The sequence below is a fragment of the Neodiprion lecontei genome, chromosome 5 (assembly GCF_021901455.1).
Source record: "Neodiprion lecontei isolate iyNeoLeco1 chromosome 5, iyNeoLeco1.1, whole genome shotgun sequence".
Lineage (NCBI taxonomy): Eukaryota > Metazoa > Arthropoda > Insecta > Hymenoptera > Diprionidae > Neodiprion > Neodiprion lecontei.
This window is the reverse complement of record NC_060264.1, coordinates 1,684,827-1,706,463: the sequence shown is the minus strand read 5'-3', so window position 1 is coordinate 1,706,463 and position 21,637 is coordinate 1,684,827. Positions and strand designations below refer to the sequence as shown.

The 21,637-nt window shown below is 45.8% G+C and overlaps 1 protein-coding gene and 1 long non-coding RNA gene across 4 annotated transcripts in view; one reads left to right on the top strand and one right to left on the bottom strand.

Annotated features, from left to right (window-relative positions):
• LOC107220271 (AT-rich interactive domain-containing protein 1A) overlaps positions 1-21,637 on the bottom strand; it is a 270,178-nt gene that overhangs the window by 65,080 nt on the left and 183,461 nt on the right. For all 3 annotated transcript variants that reach the window (XM_046740876.1, XM_046740877.1, XM_046740878.1), the window contains exon 4: positions 2,990-3,036. In XM_046740876.1, the coding sequence (XP_046596832.1) occupies positions 2,990-3,036 (47 nt within the window). The remainder of the gene's footprint in view (positions 1-2,989; positions 3,037-21,637) is intronic.
• Positions 1-21,637, top strand: part of LOC124294650 — a 119,434-nt gene that overhangs the window by 73,144 nt on the left and 24,653 nt on the right. The gene's annotated exons all lie outside the window — the stretch shown is intronic.

Genomic DNA, 21,637 nt, shown 5'->3' with positions numbered 1-21,637 from the left:
GTTTTTTCTCGATTATTTTGTATGCAGGCACGCGAGCCGCGAAACCACCGGGGACCCGGTAGGCGTTTTAAATTTATAACACCGAGGCGCATGTTGTTTCTCGGGCTTTAAAATTACGCTTCGTTATTATATACCGTGGATGGTTTAAGGTTGAGCTATAAATTCCTATAACCAACTTCGGTACGCTGCGCTTTTTCATCGGGTTTTTTTTTGTTTTTTTTTATAAAATTTTTCCCACTTCACGTGGGAATGGCAAGAATCAACCGTCAGGTGTTCGATAAAAGATGGATGGCCTCATACCCGAGGCGGTGTCGATCTGTCTCCGTACGGCTGACGGTGGCGAAGATGAAACGGACCCTCGGCGATGATGATCCTTCCCGAAGACGCGGAAGTGCTACGTCTGGTACACGTAGGTAGTCGCTGATGGTCAGTATGATAGGAGAACTGTTCTCGGTTTTACGATACCAACGGCAAAGGGCTGCGGCACGAGGGTTGCGGATCCCTCGGCATTTCGCGCGTCATTTTACCTACCTCTTTGGCTCGGGGGGTATATCCTTAATAAAAATCCCAATCTAAACAAGCTTAATTTACGTCCGCCACATAATTACCTGCAGCCCCGGAGGCTCTACCGCTTCTCTTGAGCGCGGAACCCACTCGGCTGCGGAGGTTTTGACGGAACCCGAGAACGAGAGAGAGGGAGAGAGAGAGAGGGATAGAGGGATCCCCGTCCCTCTGAAAAATCTAAGAGGCGCAAGGCATTAAAAGGGTTATATAACATTCATTACCTGCGCTGAGGTCAGCCTTTGTTAAATTTCCCTTGGAAGTGTACACTGTATACCAACGTGGTGGTGGTTGACGCTCAACCCACACAGGCTCGCTTCTTAGTCGGGGGCGCAGCCCGTGTCATGTGCGCCCCTTGTCTCTGGGGTGGCGGCGGGCGGGTCACGTGACCGGGCGGTGGGTCAGGTGGGCGGTGGGTCGAAGAGTACAGGGACACGGGGTTCGCGTCCTGATGAAGATGTCGCACACGCCGGGGACTCCGGCCAGATTACCCGGGCCAGGGACCCGGACCCTGGTCAGAGCACATGCTAATTGCTTTATTTGACGTCAAGAAATAATCTACGACTACGGAACACACCGCCCCGGCCATGAGTTCACTCGGAGAGTTGGAATAAATCTAGTCTACCCAAGCTGGGTACTACTCGCTCCTCGTTCTCGCCCACTTACCTACCGCCCCTGGAGCGCTGCTCGACATCTAGAGGTTGTTATCACGCGTCAGAGGGTGAACGGGACTCAAACTACCCGGCAATTATTCTTACGGACTGTGCCGTGGACCGTCAAGAGAACGAACCGATTCCTTTTCATTTTCTAATACCGATCCGGGTGACCAACGCCACCCAAAGTATCCTCCACCTTCAATGGATTTTCTCAGACTCTGACCGCGCCTTGGGTCCCTGAGAAACCATAACTAATGGTCCCACAGTAAATGGTAGGAAAGACCGTTTCAAGGGGAGTGTTTGGATATACGCTGACCCCACCGATAGTATCTACAAATTAACCCAAATGATGTTTATGATTACAATTGAACGGTGAAACTACGTAACGGTGGTGGGTACTTATTGCTGGATGTTTCTTTCCGCAGGGAAATAGCGGCACATCCTGCGGATGCACTAGAGTCAAATATCTAAACAATCGATTCGTGTATGGACTGATATTACCAGCTGTGAATGACTCGTGTAACTTTGACTCACATCAGCTGAACTTTGTGTACTTGGTCAGTTGAGCGCGAACGACGAATGACTTTGTGCAAATGGTCGAGGTAGTATTTCTTATACCTGTGCAAAAATTTCGAATATCTGGATTGGTTTGAGGTGGAAAGGAGGCTGGAAGGAAAAAGGAGGGGTGGGTCAACGAGGTAATTTTGGGAGAAGTTGGTCCGTGTTCGCGGCGTTGAGGAGAAAAGTCAGAGAGCAGTGCAGCCAATAACCAAATGTATTGATATTCGATAGACGATGCTTGGTAATTTTACGTAGCGCGCGGGGTGCGCACCTTTCGATTTAGGCTTCGGCATCATTAAAAGTTTATAAAGAAGCAGCCGCGTCGACGAGAGAACGGGAGACGGAGAGTACCGACCGCGTGTAGAGTAGCGAAGACGAGAGAGAGAGAGAGAGAGAGAAAAGACTCTAGCGCAGAGCAGGTACAGACTCCAAGTTTTCTCATGTGCAATGCATAATGAGAAGGAGAAGCAGACGGCGCAAAGGGCCTACAAATGAGCTTCACTTCACTTATATATCAACAAAGTATGTTGAGTAGTCGAGGTGAGGTAAGCAAAATTACGCCCCCGCTGCGCAGGCGAATTCAAATAAAAACACCGTGTGCGAGTGCAATTTTCATCTCCCTGGAACCGAATCATCAGAAGTCGTTATTCTGAATTACCGTAGCTGGCTTCTGCCCGCTGATAAAACATTTGATACCTCGGAATTATTATAGATTTATCAACCCTTCGAGGAGTCGGTGAAAAAGCTGCAGAACCAATCAACTGCTGTAGTTTCTGGCTAATAGCTACGGAGGCGTAGGCCACACGCGATACCGGACGTCCAGCGTGTTGGGTCGATTGCCCTGGTAACTGTAACCCCGACTAACTAACCTGAGGATAAACGGTCTGCCCTTAGCCTAGCTCGGGTTCTCCTTGGCTCGCGCTTTGTTGTTCGATCTGAGTTTGCTCGCCGAATGACCGCGAGACTGGAAAGGCGTTTCACCAAAATCCAAACCATGGTGGTATCCGGTAAAAAATCCGTAACGAATTCCAAGGACATTTTCAGGCCATCCAAGGACGTTGAGGAAAAATAAAAATACACGAATGCAGAGGGGATTTGTCATTTGTCATTGAGGGACGTTTCCAGGACTTCAAGGTCCTTCAGGACCACCGAACACCGTGTAATGCTCAATTCAACCATGCGCAGCCTTTCTATATATCATCGAAGCTTACCTTGTTCATGATCTGGCGGGGAAAGTCCCGCCGCGCGACGGACAACTCTGAAACAGAAAAGATATTTCTTTGTTAAAATATCCAACGGTGAAAGAGGGATCATATATGTGGCTGTGTCTCTGTGTGGGTGTGTGTATGGGCTGATTAAAATTGTAATTACAGTAAATATTTCGCTCGGCTTTGCACAGACGGGCTGTGTTTCGAGGGGAGATGGACGGGATACGTGGGCTGGTACAAGCGCCCTGCGGTTGGACGCCATCGACTTCGGATTTCCCCAACTCTTCGTCCTCGTTGGAATCTATAATGAAGAACTCGAGCCGCGATATTCTACTCCTCGCATCTAACGGTGGACCCGTGTTTTCACTGGATGATCAGTCATCAAAGGATCCCGAAAATTCATCAAACGGTTTTTCTTAATATGTAGAAAAAATTTCGTATTTAGAGCTAAAAAACCGTAAAAGATGAGGGGGGACAGGCAACCTGGGTATCCTTGTACATTGCAGATGGGTTCTTTCAGGCTGCATACCACCGAGACTCTGTGGTAACGTGGTACAGGGTAGGATAATTAATTATTTTGACGTTATCGATACGGGAGAAGCTGCTCGAGCCATAGCGGCTAATTCACGTTACCAAGTCCAGCTGTTTCCATGGAGGCTTGGGAATGAAGGTTCTGCAGTTCCAGAGGAGAGACACGCGCATCAGATTGGCTAAGAATAATTTCCACCAAAGATTGACAACGCTGTTTTTAAAATTGCGTGATCAACGGCTGCACAACCTGGATTAGGATTCATTGATCAACATTCAAGATAAAAAGAATGAAACGACATCTTCCGAGTACTTCTTAACGTCTTCCAGCGAAAGGCATCCCTTGACAAAAAGGGTGGTTTTAAGACACGGATTCATCCGTAGCAGCAGCGACAGTGAAGACGGCATCGGACGCAAGTAAGCCTGGATGTGGAAGTAAGGGTTGGGGTGTACCTCTTCCACCTATCAGTACCTAAGCCAAAGTTTGGAATAATGTTTCGGACAGTGTGTTCGTCTGGGTCGGTTCGCTCGGCCCTCGTCCCCTTACGCGTGTCCGCCGCAGATTCAGACTCCTAATTAAGACAAGGGTGCGAGAGGGGGTTAAAGGGGGCGGGGCGCGGTAGGGAGAGAGACGGATGAATGGTACGAGTCGGGAGAGAGAGAGAGGGAGATAAAGAGAACGATCACTAGGCGGGGGCGGGTACCGCGCAAGAGGGGTAAGCCAAGGCGAAGGGGGCAAAGGAATATTGATCACAAGGACCACCGCAGCCACATTCGTGTCCAGGAGCAGGTCCGCGACGCGGAGGACTTCGGTCGAGTCAGAAATGGAAAACGTCAGACGTCTGAAGCCGGGTTGTGCCGGGTGACACGTTCTCGACGTATGGTACCGTACATACTCTGGAATTTTAGTCGATTCGTTGGATTTCGGTTTGGAGATTCTCACGATAAGTCGCGTTTCGTCCAATGTCATTACGGTACAATTACGTCAGTCGAGTCGACGCGTGTTGGGGAAAAAATTACTTACGTGTCGTATGATTGTTATTAACGTGAGGATTCGTTCCTCTTTGATATAATCGAGGGCAGGACTGGCGAGTAGGTACGTATCGTAACATCACAACGGGGAGATTTCTACATCCGTACAAGTTGATAGTCTAAGTCATTAGTTGGGCGTGTTGCAGGATGAACGTGATACGTATATGCGATTCCAAGAATGATGTCAGGATTTCCTTATTAATTTTCACCCCGGTGAGGCATTAGCGATTCGTTGGGGGTAACGCTGATATCGCAACGTAACGTAACGCAACGTAATGTAACTCGAGGCAACGTAACGTAACGTAACGTAACGCAATGTAATTATTTCTGGCAATTTGATATCGACCCGACGACGGACCGAAGGATGTGGCATCGGCTGCCGCTTATAAATGTGCCACAGCCCGCGAGATGCGAGAGGATTCAAGGGCGAGGGCTAATCCGAGCAGCCCTTACGCCCGTGGATATAAATTATCTATACTCAAACCAAACTAGCAATTATTTCACCCAATAATATCGGCAAGTTTCACGTCGTTGATTCGTCTCAAATTTAGCACTCGATTTCGAATCAGATATTAGGATGTTTTTTTTCTCCACACTTTCGAGTTTGGCAAAAAGTGAAAATATTTTTTTATTCACTATCAACCGAATTGCCGTGGGAAAGCTTTTTTCCTTTTTAACCTAGACACTTCTTTCTTTTATTATTTATTCTCAAGTCTCAGCACTGGGACTCTGGAAAATGGTGTTCTTAGCGTGAGCAGATTATAGGATACGTATCCGATGGCTTTCGGTGGCGTCCCGAAGAAGGGTTGAAGGAGTAAAATTCTGGGGAAGGATTTTCGGGCTGAGGGGTGACTGGTGGAAAGCTCTTCTCGACTTTTAATTAACCGATACGCCAGACCGTTCGTCCGTTCGTTGGTTGCTGGATTCGTCCACCAAGAGGAGCTGACTGTGAGGTGAATGTGAATTTCTTCCATAAACAGAGCGGCCGAATCGGCGAATAGAATCGTACAATTAAGAAAGGTTCGTCAAGGATTTCGCAGGAAGAAATTTCCTCAGCATTTTACTCGACATCACGTTTTACCGATAAGAGTCTCTCGCCGATCGTCGTCCCTTTGATTTTCCACACGTACAACGATCACGTTATGAAATCCGACCGAACGATGATTCCTCCACGGCTTGTTTTACCAACTGACAAGCTCGCTGCACGCACAGAGCGGTGATGAAAGAGGAGAAAAGAGTGTCGAGGGCTCAAACACTCGACGCGGTCCTCCAGTCTTCCCGACACTTGACACCCTTCTCACACCGGCGGGACCCGATGGAGCAAAGGAAGAAAAAAAAGAACGGACAAAAATAAAGAAAAAAAACAAAAAAAAAGTCGGAGAGGAGAAGAGAACTAAGAATCGAGTGCTGTGTGAGCGACGCGATCATTCCGCACGCGGCATTCAACCCGCGCCATTTCGATAAAAAGAAATCGCACTCACGGTCTCGTCGTTATTCAAGTTTTTATTGCTCCCTGGCCTTAAATTAAACGTGTGATTTCCGGGGAGAATGAAGAGGCATCCCACCCCCACCCCCACACCACGCAGTTCGCTTTCGAATCGTTTGCTCCTTCAGCTTTGCACCGTTTTTAATCACATGCCTCCGCTTAATTTCGCCGTTTTCACCGCCTGTGAACCGGGTTTTAAACGATCCCCCCTGGCGGAGGTGTCAGAAATTCTTCGTAACGCGTTCTAAAATCCACGGTACGTACTTTCTGTGTCTCGCAGTCGCGATGCACTCACGTTAATTACTCGCCGTGGGGTTATGAGCCAATTGCCTCGAGGCGCTTCTTCGTCTCGCGAATAGAGTTTGGAAAAAAAAAAAAAAATGAAGGAATTATCTCAAGTTTAGAAAATCGAAAATTCGAAAGTCAAAACCCCCCAATTGTAACACGCGTTAATTCATTATATTGATTTATCTCGTTACTTTCGTTGATCAGTTTCGTTCAAAAATCACTTCCACCGTGCTCGGTATCTAAGAAAAGTTGAAAACTCGGGTTTACACCCTGTCGCAACTACTTTTTGCACGTCACTTTAATTAAATCCCGTCGTCATGGTGGTTGGGCTCAATAGTCGACGGTGACGTCGACGAGAAGCGAGAGGGGGTGACGCGTTGCAGGCCACTTTTCCTTGGGTTTTCCCACTGCATCCTCCTCCGCGACTGTCCGCATTTTTTTTTTTTTTTTTTGGTTTTTTTGTTTTTTCGCAAGGGCGTTAATTTCATTAGGCGTTCGCTCGCGCTCGCTGTCGATGTTTTCCTATCTGAATTTCATCCGGGCAACTCTGTTCCCTGCGCTGCTTTCCCTCGCCGTTCCCTTTCTCTCCTTTCTCTTTCTCTATCCTCCGCGTTTCCGTCTCTCAACGCGGAAATTGACCAACTTCGACGCGGCCTATTGTGTTGGTCGCGGTCCGGTCCCAACCGTCTAAACCTGAAATTACACGTCAATGCTTTCGGCCACTTTACATTTTCTGGACTCAACACCCTGTCAATAATTTTGGCTATCAAAGCCAGGCTTGCTACTGGTCGTGATAAAAGTTTTTCAAACCTGTAAAACCGCTCGCAGCAACAGCCACGGAAATTGTGCAGGAACGAAAATCCGCCGTATATTGCATCTTGGAGTTTGAGTCGGTGCGATGATTATTTGCGGAGGTGGAACGAGCCTGTTTGAACCTTATATTCGATCGGTTGTACAGAGCCTTCTGGATGCCGGTTATATATATTTCTATATTCCGGATGGCTGTTTGTCCGCTAATTAGAAGCAAATAGCTGGTAAACTGAAGTTGAAAACTTGGCAGTTTCTTTGGAAAGAAACTCTGTGCCTCGGGCTCGGAGCACCGTATCCAAAGTTCCCATAGTCTCGACTGGCCTAGCGTTAATTGCTAATTAATTGTTTCCAGTGTTTGACTTTTTAATGAATAAGTTAAACAGCGTGAAAGAACCGGCTACCACCGTAATACGCGAGCCATTCTCCACCCCTCCTCCTTTTCAGCTCACTCGCTCTTCGACTCTCTCCACGCATGATGGCTTTACAAATACACAAATAGAAGGAATTTCTAACGACGTTAAAACGCCGCTCATCGAGTGGACAGAGCGACCACAGTCCTTAACGATCCGTCACACTGTCGTGTCAGGGATGAAATCGGTAGCAAGAACGATTTCCGTGCGGAGAAACAATCCGGGCGAAATAGTACAGAGACGAGAGACGGAGGGGTTGTCACCCTAATTTTTCGCCTTTATTAGATTCCTTTTTTTCTTCTCTCTTTTTTCTTATTTTTTGTTTCTCTGCCGAAGGAAATTTTCCAGCCTTACTTCAATCACCGCGGTTTTATGTTCCAGAAGCCATATAATAAGTAGCATAGCTAGTAGGAGAGCTGTTCTGCGGAGGTATGCGGGGCGGGGAATGGGGGGGGGGCAGGTCTAACAACGGGTAATCTTTAGAATTGTTTTACGGCATCCAGCACGATAATTAACGTAGTAAAACTTTTTCCTACTCAGTGCCAATAGCCATCCTCTGCAGCCCAGCCCTCCCCCCCCCCCCCCTCTCTTCCACCCTTTCATCAGCCCTACGCGCCCTACGCGAGGTCCTGTTTACCACAACTCGATACACAACCCAGTGTTGTTCTCCTCGTTCAAAGGGCGAATCCCTGTAACGTCCCGGAAAAACAACATTTCATTACAGACCCACCTACTCTGTGCATTATTTTGCGGGCAAAACAAAAAACAAAAGACGGAAAGAAGAAAGAAAAAAAAAAAAAAATTGCTAATTAGAGAGAAGTTAAAAAAAAATATGTTCCTTTGATTCTCTCCAATTTTCGTTCTCGATTTCGAGCTGTTCAAAAGGCAGGGTGGGGATGATCAACGATTTGTAAAACTTATTTTCTACCGTTGGACCGGAGAGGCACGCATTCGGCGAAACTGGGGTGTCGGTGGGGGTAGCAGGGTTGGCAACCCTTTACAAGCTATCAGGGAGCAATAAAATGGTTGAAGCGCCGGTGATAAGTACTCCGTGACTCCGTTTACCCAGGAGAGCTCCCCGAAGTGCGTCGCGTCGCAGCAAATCGCTTTACTTCAATCTTACTGCCACCCCCGCCCCCCTTCGTCATCCACCATTCCGGCGGCTGCTCCTTGGGCTCCGGGGCTTACCGCTCGGCAAGCATCGGCCTCGGTGTCGCCCTTTGTAATCGGAGCTCAAATAAAAAGACGTAATACCAGATAAAACATCCCATTTGTCTAACGACGATTTTTCCACCAAGGGCACATCTGCCAGAGGGTAAGGTAGACGGTGTAACCCCGAGGTACACCCCCGCGGATCGTCTTGGGTAATCATCTTAAACGTTCTCGTGCTGCGACATCGAATACCTCAGCGCACCAATCTTCCCTCTTATCTTCTATTGCTGCGCGGTATGATTTTTTTACCCCTAATTGAGACGGATTGACGTTGAACGGAATTCAGGTTCCGTTTATAGAACGCGAGCTCGCTCGAGCGAGTGCACGAATTGCAAGGAACTCGAGAGATCTCGATTAGCGATTTCATATGACGCGGAGGATCAGAGAATCAACCCATTGAATGAAAGAAAATTCGTCTCACGTTTTCGAGGGAGGTTTAAAATTATAAAAAGGGTGAGGTGAAGGTGCAGCGGGGTCTGGGGAACCGTAACACGATGGTTCGCGGCAGCGGTGAGTCGACTTGATTCGACTACCTACACCGGGGGTGGGTACCCGGTGAAGAAAGAAAGGGGAAAATGATATACGCGGTATAATAACAGGCTCGAAGGTGGTGAGACTGGGGCTTGTATTTCGGTAATGTCTATAATGCCTCCTGCACACCGTAACGGAGGTATGGGGTATACGTGTAGACCACCTTCGAGGATACGCGGCGCGGGCTTTTATTGCCCGAAAAGTGGTCGCTTCCACGTTCATCCAGACACGAGACTCTCCAAACCTTTAGAGGCAAATGGCGCGTACATGAACACCGGCGTACATATGCCTACGATCCGTGGGCATTAAACGTCCTATCGCGTGTCGCACGTAGCCCAACCCGAAGAGAAAGAACCACGGGTAATAGAGACGGAAAGAGACGGGGAAAAATGGGCTAAACCGTGCCGTGCAAGAACGAGGCGAGGGATCGAAATTCTCCAATCTAGTCACAGGGTGATGCAAATCCTTGATTTCCGATGCTCTTCAAGGTCGAAGGTTTTTAATGACCTTGAAAAAGATTTTTTTGTTACAACAAAAACTGTTATATTGACCAGAGAGTGAAAAAGAAGGGTGGAAAAATGTGCGCACGGACGGATGAATCGGAGCGCGAGATTGCGGAGCTCTCTTTGCCGGTTGAGGACAATATTTAGCGAGGCTGAAACGAGCTCGTATTCGGAGGCGAGAATCCGCTCTGTTAATTGCCGGCTGTCACGGGCACGCCGCGTGTCCAGGGATTAGGTACCCACCAACAGCAGCAGCGTTACTACACCGGAGCCACGCACCGCGACGAGAACGCACGCTACCCCCTGAACCTTCTCGCTGAGAAACAATCAGAATTGCGTGGAAGTCGGACTGTGTATTCAATCTACGCGGTAGCTGCTACAACCCCCAACCGGAATGACAGGTGTTATTGCCGTGTAATTATGAATAATTAATTATCCGGTGTACATGTGCATGTACGCGAGTGCGGAGAGTGAAATGTTGCTATCATTGCCCTGCGCGTGGATATTTCCAAACCACGTTTTGACAAATTATAATTTCCGACGTACGGTAGATGATTTCTGTTTTAAAGAGAAAAATGCCCCCCTTCATTTCCATCTCGAGTTGCCTCTGGAATGATGAAAGCACTCCGAAAAATCCTCATGGAAATTGACTCCAGGTTGAACTGGCTGGATTTTCAGTATGTAATGGTACACATCCTCCCGATAAAAAGTTTTCATGGACACAAGTTCCGATAATCAGTAGTTTCCGAGATACTGGCTTCGGAAGAAAGGTGAACAGGTTTTTTGATATCTATCGATTTCGTGATTTTCATGGATTATACAGCTTGAAGGGAACTTGAAAACAAACGAATCACTCAAAAACTGCAGGGTCGATTCACAAAGATAGGCAGAAGGCTGCGATTGATTCCATCGATGCATCGATTTCATTCATCAACTCGCTGGTTTACCGGAAGAAGGTGCAACGTCGGATTTCGCGCGAAGAACGAGACCCTCCGACTCTTGCAATAATCGACTTGTCCTGTTTCTCACGCCTGTGCGAAGTCTCTGCGAATGGGCTGTGCAGTTTTTGAACGATACATTTGATTTCAAGTCCCCCTTGAAGCTTTGTAATTCGTAAAAATCGCGCAATTCATGGATATGAAAAAATCCATCCACCCCCCTTCCGAAGCCATGTATCTCGGAAAGCACTGTACTATAACATACTGAAAATCCAACCAATTCGACCGGAAGCCAATTTCCATGAAGATTCTGCGGGGTCCTTTACATGCTGTACTTCCGTCTTCTTAATCGTCATTCTTTCAACTATTAAGAATCTTTCTATCAAGATATTGACGAGGAAAATGACAACTTTTGGTCACATCTTTCACAGCCTGGAATTGAACGCATGGTCAAGAAAAGAGTTGAAGGCATCGTTGCCCCATTTTATTAACGCTGATTTGAAAAGCGTTCAGAATTTTTAGAATCACCTATTACATGAGTTATTTAAAGTACGAGGTGCATAATTCTCGTTAGAGAGTTTGGTTGCATCGCAGCCAAAGTTGGGACTTTATTACTTTGATCTTTTTCTTATTTATGGGTTCGTTGGGATCCCGTTGAGGCGAGCACCGCGCCCAGGGTGGAATGGTAAGAGCATTAAAGGGACGTTTTACTCTCCTTCACTCTCTCTCTCTCTCTCTTTCTCGCTCCGTCCATGGACCCCTTACTGCAACTTACTCTTCGTAGATTCACGGCCTATCAGCTTAGCACTTCGCGGGTGGTCGCCTCTCTCGGTATTCTCTCACCGTTCCTTCGCGCCTTCTTCTTCCTCGGCTTCTTATTCCGCTTCTTCTCTCCGTTATCCCTCTCGGAAACTACAACGAACACCCCTGTTTACAACGGTGAATGAGTAGATTTTGTCTACCGCTAAATTTCGAGCTCAGCTCCTCGCTCTCGCTTACGAACAAAATTATGTAGAAGCGTAAATTTAATTGTTCGGCAGGTTTTTTTTTTTTTTTTTTAAACAAAACGATTCTCTCACAAGCTTCGTACAAGTGTTTATTCTCAGGCAAACGCTGGTTTATTTTTCGATATTGCAAAATCTGCAGAAGGTGATCGAGCTTCCGATTTACCTTGTGAATATTGCATTAGGTATGTAAATACACATATTATATAGACATATATCCTTTAAGGGTAAATGTACGACAAATTTTCCCTATAACGCGAAGTCCTCGCCCGGCTGCAGCCGCAATTTCTGCCTCTTCCATCTCTCTCGTCTCCGTTCTCCCGCTCTCCGTCTCTCTCTTTGGCCCGCACACCCTCGCTCCACTGTCTGAGCTGCCTCAGATTAGAAATTCATTTGAATATTTCCAGCGCCCGCAGATAGCGAGGGGACACCGCTGTGGGAGATGCGAGACTGACGACAAGAGGTGGAGACTATGGTACAGCTAGGATGGCGGTGTGTGTACCTATTCAAACCTGAGGGTTGCAAAAATATTGCCGCATAAACGATTAATAGGTACAACTACGAGCTCTGCTCCTCTTGTTGAAATTTCTAAACATGAATTTTTATCGCGACAGTTGAACTATCATGGTGGTTCTATTATTTTTTACCCATTGAGGGCGAAGGAATGCAATTTTTCGTTCGTGATATGTACCTCAACTCGAAATGTTTTGAAATTCAGTTTCTTCGTATCACGTATTGCACGTATAATAATGAGGAAAGGGGAAAAGCGGGATGGGAGTAGATACCAAGCGAAGAGAAGGTGGAGACGAAGGGGAGAAACGGTTCTCTTCTCTCTCTCTCTCTCTCTCTCTCTCTCTCTCTCTCTAACTTATTCCTCTTTCTCTCTTCCCGCAACAGCGCCTTGGGGTGTGTAGTCATGGTGGAAAGTGGGCGGGGTGCTTCGGGTGGCAAATTATCAGCTAAGAGGAAATTATGGAAATAGATATAAATCAAAGAAATTCATTCGCAGCGGTGCAGGCAGGCAGAGCCTTTGCTCTCGGGAAATACAGATCGCGGTAGTGGTGAAGTTTCCGTCGATGAGGGCGCAGGGTGCGGGGGAGGAGGGGCTGACGGGGTGATATCGTAAAGCATCGAGAAATCCGAATTCTAAATATTCGGAGAAGAAGAAGAAGAAGATGAAGAAGAAAGGCGAGAGAAAGGAAAAAGAAAAAGTTTGACGATAAATTAGAAAATCTTCAACTGCGGATAGTCTCGTTTCTCACCGCGGGAACGATTACATGACGAGCGTGTTGATCGAGGTGCACGACTCGGATTTACTCGTATAACGGAGAGAGTGAGAGAGCGATGGAGAGAATGTGTGCGTGCGCGCGTGTGATATGTGACGTGGGAGAAGTCAGCGAAGCGTCAAAAGAGCTACGCGAGGCGCTGCAGAGACCAGCGAGAGTATGGCGACGTAGAAATTGATATAGCCTTGCTCGTTAGCAGTGTCGAGGGGTGGGGGTGGTGGTGGGGTCGGGGGTGGAAGGTGTTTGATATATAACTCGATATCGGATAATAATGCGAGATATGACGCGTGAGTTGTTAATTCGCTCGGAGCGTCCGCTGCACGTGACGTTCCCGGATCGACTGTCTTCCACCCGAGTGATCGCGAATGCCGAGCGAGCTAGACGATCGTGTGGAGTCTCGGAGATACTTCGCGAGTGCCGCGAGAAGAACGGAGAAAAAAAAAAGAGAAAAAAAGAAAAAATACAGAAGAAGAAATGAAAAAATTAGTGCAAGGAAAAAAGACGTGGGAAAACTCGAAAATTTGACGGAACGAACAATTTACTTCGGATACCGTGCTGATGGAAAATTTGAAAACCTTAACGCTGCTGGTATTTCTTTCAGGACAAGTTGTTTCTTCTCGTCATTTTCGGTAAGACAATTCACCCCCTGCTTGGTTTTGGACAAGGAGCAGTCGTCGAGGGGTAGGCGTACGAATGTGTTAAAGAGGAGGAAAGGAGGAGGATGATGAAAGAATGAAATGAACGAACGGGAGGAAGGAGGAAAAGAAAAAGACAATATCAACAAGAGATCTGATTTTTTTTTTTTTGATTCTTTTTTTGTTGTTTTTTTTTGCGGCGGAGAGCAGAGGTTAAAAAAGCACAGAAGGTGGAAAGGAAATTTGAAGAAATAACCAACTTTTCAACGTCTCTGTTCTCAGGCAAAAAGTTTGTCCGGCTTGATTCTAAACCCTGGACGTAAAATTAGCCGAGCCTCCAGCCGACGATGAGTCGAAACTGAAACTCAACACCTGCATTTATTGGCGAAAGATGTGCAGGGGATGGATCGGAAGCAGGGATTGCAGTTTTGGAACCGTCTAGCCCGAGTTTATATCACGTCACGAGTTCATTGAGACGCGTCAGAGTCAGGCTCTCGAAAGCGGTGGTACTTCAGAGTGGGCGCGATGCCGAGGTCGGCATGTGGAGGAGGTAGAAAGGTAGGAGGAGGCACTCGTGAAACGGAGCGTCGGATGTGTCAGTCAAAATGTGGAAGGACGTGCAGTAAATTAACTTTTCCCGTGTATAAACGGGAGAAAACTTGAACCGTTCAAATTCATCCAAAACTCCAAACCGTGCTGATGGTAGTCGAGATTTCCTCAAATTCATCATCCCTCCGCATACGTACGTATACTTATACCGAGGTGGATGAATTTGAACTCGAGATCACTCGACGTTAGTCGCTTGCTTTTGACTCACGTACAACTCATAGATTGCACAGGTCAACAAGACGGAAATTTTTTTGTTTTTAGTTTCTATTGAGATGAATACAGTTCGATTCCACATACATCGAATAACAACGAAAAATAATAAAAATTTGACATCTAGAACCCAGACACAAAATTTGTCTTGACCGGTGTTGTGTTTTTTCACTCTGCAATTTCATACAATACTATCTGATCAATATGTCGCCAAATCTTATTCTCAAGAAACACTAGTTATTTCTTTTTCCACCACCAGTCACACGCTTTCGAATCTCCATCTCCAACTCGCGACCCTCTAGCAATCATCTCGTTTTTCATTTTTGCCTATCCATGATCAACGAACGTCTCAATTATTTCACTTTCAGCGTTAAAGCGTATATCAGACGCTGGTTGGTCCTAAATGTTTTGGTCCTATAGATTTTCTGGAGTAACTCGCCATTGCTCCATATTATTCATCGCGAGTTGTCTCTTTTTTCCCCAGTAGATGAACCGTTCTCAGTTCCTCTTCAATATCACCGAAATTCAAGTCGAGTATATATATAATAATTACCGCGCGAGCTCGGTTGTATGGAAATTTGTGGTTCTTTCCTTGTTTTCAAACTTGCTGTACAGAAGAAAAGGTGAAATGGTAACAAGCACAGCCGTTTACTTGAACCGAGTCAATCTTCACTTTGGTCATAACTATCTCTTCGGTTCACTTCTTTAATATACATATATGTATGTATGTAAAAAATTCATAGAGGTTATAAAAAAATATTTGAACGATCAGTTTACAATAGCACAAACCACGCGCAACAAGTTTGACAAACGGATTTGGTAGCATTGGCGTCTTTTGCGGAAAACTACTCGATAGTCGTCGCACATCATGGTCCTATTATAATTCCAAATACAATTTAATACAATACGATACATCGATTGAAACGGGATCGAATAGTTTTGCTGAAACACGCGATGTTTGAGGATTGCAATCTTTGAAGGCAGGAGATTAAAACGCCCCCCGCCCCATGACGGTAAATGGGGATAGTTTTGGCGAGGGTCAAGACACGGAAAGGTGGCGTAGGTGGGCAGTCAGTCAGCCAGCGGTGTCGGGTGATACTCGTCGAGTCTAATCGCGAGGGATAACTAATGAGAGATACCGCACGAGGAGAATATTAGCATGAGGTCGTTCCCGGGAGGCGGTAGGCGACCCTGGGCAGCCCTCGCGGTGAGGCGAAGGCCCAGGATCGCTTTCACCTCCCCCCCCCTCCGCCCCCCGCAAAACGAGTGTAGCCTTGCAACACCGCTGATGAACTCGCGCCATCGATCATCCAATTAGCCAAGCGATCAATCATCCGCTGCCATTTGCCCCGAACAGAACCGAACGAACGAACGACCGAACGAACGAACGAACGAACGAACGAACGAACGAACGCGTAATGTCGACGCCATGCCGCATCCAGTCGGTGGCTAGGAACCCGCCGGCAATGCCAACCGACGTCCGGCGTCGAACTCCGACGCTAGATGAACCCCGATCCCCAGAACCCCGAGTCAACCCTTTTCACCCTCTATACATATAACAGTTTTACCTACGTCAGGGGATTCGCTTCTTACTCAACGAGACCGTGACTTCATCCCCTCACCCCCCTCTCATTCTCATTATTGTAAGTCTCTCTCTTTGATACGACGTGCATGACTCGAACAAGTTTTTCACGCGATTATCCGCTGAACGCTGAAACGGCATCTTTAAAATCGTTTCGACTTTCGTTCGCGCGCAAAGGTTGTTACTATTAGGAGTGGGTTGGAAAATTTACTGGATCATTTTGTCCAGACGTGATGTGGAGGACGTGAAATCAAGTTTTTCGAGACTGATTGCACTGCAGGTATGCAACGAAAAAACTGCAAAGGTTTTTTTTGAAAAGAATGATCACGGAATGTCGTATTCATTTCATAAAGAAATTTTTTGCCTAATTTTATAAAAAATCTTGTTTAGTTCATTATTGTTACGCTTTTTTTTTTTTACGCAAACACCTTGTATTTTGCAAGAATACCGTACGCGACGGAGGAAAATGGAATTCATTTTTGGGGTGAGCACAATCGAGACCATAATATTTACCAAAAAAACATCCCATGCAGCTGGAAAAAGAAGTATAAATTTTTTGCAGACCCGTGTTGTTAGTCAACAGTACGAACGTCTCGTAAATGCGGTCGATCGTTGTGGAAAAGGGTGTTCGGTCGAGGAGAATATAATTGCGCCCTCTTGCATGCATTATTCTGTGAGTAGAGCGCCTGGGGCTACGGCCGAAAGAAGAGAGGCGAAGAGAAACGAAGAGAGGCTAGGATAGGATAGGTTAAGATAGGATAGGAGAGGATAGGATAGGATAGGACGGGGTGGAATAGTCGAGGGAGTTTCGAAGCCGCTGTGTTTTCCCTTAGTTCAGGACTGGTGTCAGGGTGAGGCGAGGCGAGGCGCGGTAAGGGTTAACTAACAATGTATGTTTAATATACGGTCCGCACGTGAATATAATTCGGCTGTAAATCATGCGAACAATGTCTTAATGTCCCGGTCATGCGACGCCCGGTGCGGGTTACCGAGGATGTTGGAAAGACAACGGAGCCTGGTCGTCTAAGGAAAGGGTGCCTGTCTTCCGGGGTGAAAGGAGAATGGATTAGGGTGCATTTAGTACCAACGTCGGAGGCCTCGGTGACCGTCCGACTAGCGACTGTCGGCAGTAAAAGACACGCTGGATCCGCAGCCTCGGCAAACTAGCTGAGATTTTGCGGCAAAGACGGGAAAATAGAATTGCGGGTATCGTCGTAAAGCTGCATCTATTCCCTGCGCCTTTACTAGACTCGAGTCAAAAATACCAACCCATGAACTGATCGCAACCACTTCCACCATCATCGCGACGTTCGCCCTAAGGGTTACGAGGGTAAGGAAAATGGGTGGGTTTTTCTCCTTCGAGTGTAAAAAATCGTTCCCTATTTTTTGAAAAAATAAAGAACACGTGTTACGTTGGCGTTTTCTTTCTTAGTCTATTTGTTACACGATTTTTCTTTTATCGACGAAGATAATCAAAACTATTTAGAATTATTAGATTCGAGAATTCACGGTTAATGGTTATCAACAAAGTTGTTCGGATTTGGTGTCAAAATGATTGACCGTTTATTAGTAATAAAATATTCACGGGGCTGAAGAAGGCTGTTCTTGTGAAATCGATTCTAACAATGAATAGGTGATTTTCTAAACAATGTTTAGTTCGTTCGCCGTTCTCCACTAAGCTAAAAGTATTTGATGCATCGATTAATCGAGTCAAAAAAAAAAAAAATAATCGAACACGACTCGATTGAATCGTTTAAAATTAATCGATTGATCGATCATATTGTATTTTTTTTAAACGGTGCATCTGAAACCAAAATTTCATAAATTTCAGTATGTAGTCTTAATAGCAGAAGTTTTTTTTTTTTTTTTTTAATAATTTACAGTTTGATTCAAAATATTTTTCAATTTCAGGTAAAAATATTCACATATCATAGGTATACAAATAGGTATCTTAGTAAGTAAGAAAATAGTAATAATTGATATTTGAATCCGATGAATTGATATCGTATTTGCGTCGTTCATGGAAGTAAAAAACATAAACCGATTGTGAGGAAAAGTAATCGATTAAACCCGATTAATTTTTTAAATAATAATCGAAATTCGATTATTTTTGGCCGTTCTTAGTTCGCAACCGATTACCGAATGATCTGGGAGGGTGTGAGGTTTTTTTATTTCGTCGAAGGACCCTCGGAGCGAAGAGTGTATCGGTTTTACTCTTTGTTCAGCTCTTCCGAGGCGACACACGCACGGTAAGTAGAGATACGCCGGGCCCCAACGGAGGTATTTGCAAGTTAAATGGTATAAACGAGGAGAGAAAACAAATTTGAGAGGTTCTTTCCGGCGAGGTTGGCCTCCGGAGAACGTAGGCGTCGAGATACCGAAGCTTTCCGACTTTTTATCCACTTCTAGGATCCTTCGCCGCATCCATCCGCATTTCCCTCGCTTATACATTCACCTGATCTCAGACGTCATTTATTCATACAGCGAACGGGTTTATTATATACCGAAAATTTATTCCCGCCTAATACATACATATAATATATTTATACAGACGGTGACGCAGACGCGAGTTTGATGCGGAGATCAGGAGTCGAACCGGCCGCTGATGACACCGCGGCGTTGAAAAAAGCAACAAAAACAAAAAAAAAAAAAATATATATATATACATATATAAAATAAAATACTCAGCATTACTCGCAAGCGTTTGAATTTCCGACAATAAATCCGGCTCCTCTGTTTCTCCTCCGCTACGTAATCGTATTCCCGTTTTAAATGTATTCACTCTTCACCCCCCTACCCTCCTACCCTCCATCCCCAGGCGTTGTACGTACGTACGTACGTGTAAGAACGATAGGCGGGGTTGCGGAAACACGTGTATATGCGCATACCCGCGCATAGTCTCGATACGCCATGCAAAAAGCAAGCTACTCCGGGTGAAGAAAACGGGACGCCGAGGGGTGATGCCGGAGAGAGAGATGTTAGTCCTACAGGAACGAGAAACCGGGGGAAGGGGTGGGGACCTAATCTGGTTGTAATCTCGGCTTACGACACGTCTGTCCCCAACAGATAACGCTGGACACTCAGACGGATCACAGACGGTGAAAAAGAAACAAGTGCGGGGGTCGCAGGATGCCACTTTTGCACGAGCGGAAAAGGGTGAGAACGTTTCTTCCACGGGGAGTTATTTTGTTAAATGGTTTCTCGACCTTATCTCGAGTAATGTGTGGAGAATTCTCGGTGTCGAAGGTCGAAACGAATAGAAGTCAAGATTTGACGTTTTGGTACTCCTCAGAAAACTGTAAATATTGTTATTATTAAATAGGGTGGGACACGACTAAAGTTGCACGAGATATTTATTTACAAAGAAAATTAAAGTAACGCTTATATTTAATTATATGTAAACTCATATCAGAGATGAAACTATCAGTGTGAAAGAAAATCAATAAAAGGTCGCAACGGCGGTGAAAATTAAGTTAAAAATCCGTAGCACAGGTAATATCCGTTAAGTATGCATAAATCCGAGTACTAGCCGAGTCATCATCTAAACGATGATAAAGGGTGTTATATCGTCGACTCTCACATTATAATCGAAAGCGATCCACGGTTGAATAAATTTTAAATTCTTGTACCAAGTCTGTTGACTGCACAGAGTCGAAACTTCAAATCTTGACTTTCATTCGTTTCGATCTTCGACACCGAGAATTCTGCCCATTGATTTATTTCGTTGTTGTACAGGAACGGAATTTCGAAATTTTTTATCAAGACCATTTTTTTCTTTTCCACAAGCCGCGATTTCCGCGTCGAAACTTGTTTACACCTCGCCCTTTATACCTCTCGTATTCCGCTTTTAGTTTCCACTTTGTTTTTTCGGCTGGTTCGTGGTAAAATGAAGGTCTAAGGGTCCCAAAGGGCGGGCAGCACCGGTCAGTCGGTTAACTGCGTCGGGGACTCCCAGGACTATATCTCGGGCACAAAACCAATCGGACGACACCTAGACAGAGTCGCTGAACGAACGGCGAGCTCGTGCCAATATCGGCGGGGCTTTTGGCCCCTGGACAACGGTGGGCGGGACAGGGAAGGGAAGAGGAGGAAGAGAGTGGCGAAGGGATTCGAGGCACGGGACCGCAGGGCACGTTACCGGGCCATCATTCCTTTATTGGCCATAAAACCAATAATATGATGCCATCCGATCCGCGTGCCGCTGCATGCGGGGAACTGAGAAACGATGAAACGATACAAATACCTTCGGAAGAATCCCAAACGTATACTACGGACGTGGATTTTTTCCTAATGCTCATCCTGTAGGCAAACTTTTTGATTCAATACCATATATACGTATATACTAGGATATAACGTCACATGTAGACGCAGGGCGTCACTTTCGCGTTTATGGTATTTATTGACCGTTCGACCAGATCATAAGAACGAAACGCGTGATTTCTTTCACCGCTATGTGTTTTATCCTGCCCAATCTGGATTCGGAAAATATACGGATGGGGGTTTTGTTAATTTATTTCACCTATTTTATTTTTATACCAAGATCTGTTACGCTCTATCTTTTATCTAATTCTTTTTATTCTACTTTATCCTTACTTCTCTGATAAGTCGGGGAAGCGGTGTAGTGTTGGGTAGGTAGGGAAGAACGAGGGTAACGATAATTGGCGCCCCTTTCCCGTCCCTCTGTACTTCACACCGCGCCCTGTACAAGCATCTCGCTTAAACCTCATCTCGGCTCACTTAAAAATCTCATGAAAGCGAAACAAAGGAAGTGGATCGCCCTGCTAAAAGACCTCTAAGGAGTGTACGTTGGTTTAACGTTAACTCTCGACGAGGTGCGGAGAGATGGGAAGCTACGGTGAGAAAAAGAAAGAAGGAAGAGAAGAAAAGAAAAAAAAAACACAAGGGGGGAGAGAACTAGGGGTGGTGGACGAGGGCAGCAGCCAAGAGGCGCGGCTTGATGACGTCTCAATTCCCTCACTCAGCTTGGAGAAAATAAAAAAAAAAGAAAAAAAGAAAAACGATACAGCACGACGAGAAGAGAAATAAAAAACGACCAAGTGAATGGGGAGGAGGGAGATCCTTATCAGCCGCGTCGACCCGACCGGCCTAATTTACTTATTCTCTTCCCTTCTTATAGAGATACCTATTTACGAGAATAAAATTGCCCGCCTGCTGCTGCACCTTGCAGAGGTGGCTAAAAGATGGTAGAGCTCTCTTGCAGGATACGCGAGGCGACCGAACGAGATCGTTCGAATCTCGAAGCGTGCGAAATAGAAATGTGAAAGAAGCGGAAAAGAAATTCGCGAAAACAAAAAAGATGAGGACGTGGTGAAAAAAAAAAAAGAAAAAAAAAATGGAAAAAATGGAAAATCAACTTCGTCGCATGAAGGCGTCCGCCCTACGGGTAAAAATAATGTGTTTCCTTAATGGGACGAGCATCCGCCAGCCTTCCTAAATTCGACGCTTTATATACTTATACCATAACCGTCCGATGAAATATGCATTTAGATGGCGTTTTAAATTGGCCGACAAATTGCTGCTGCAAATTACTATAAACCAACTCGCTAAATATTATCTCTGCTATTTC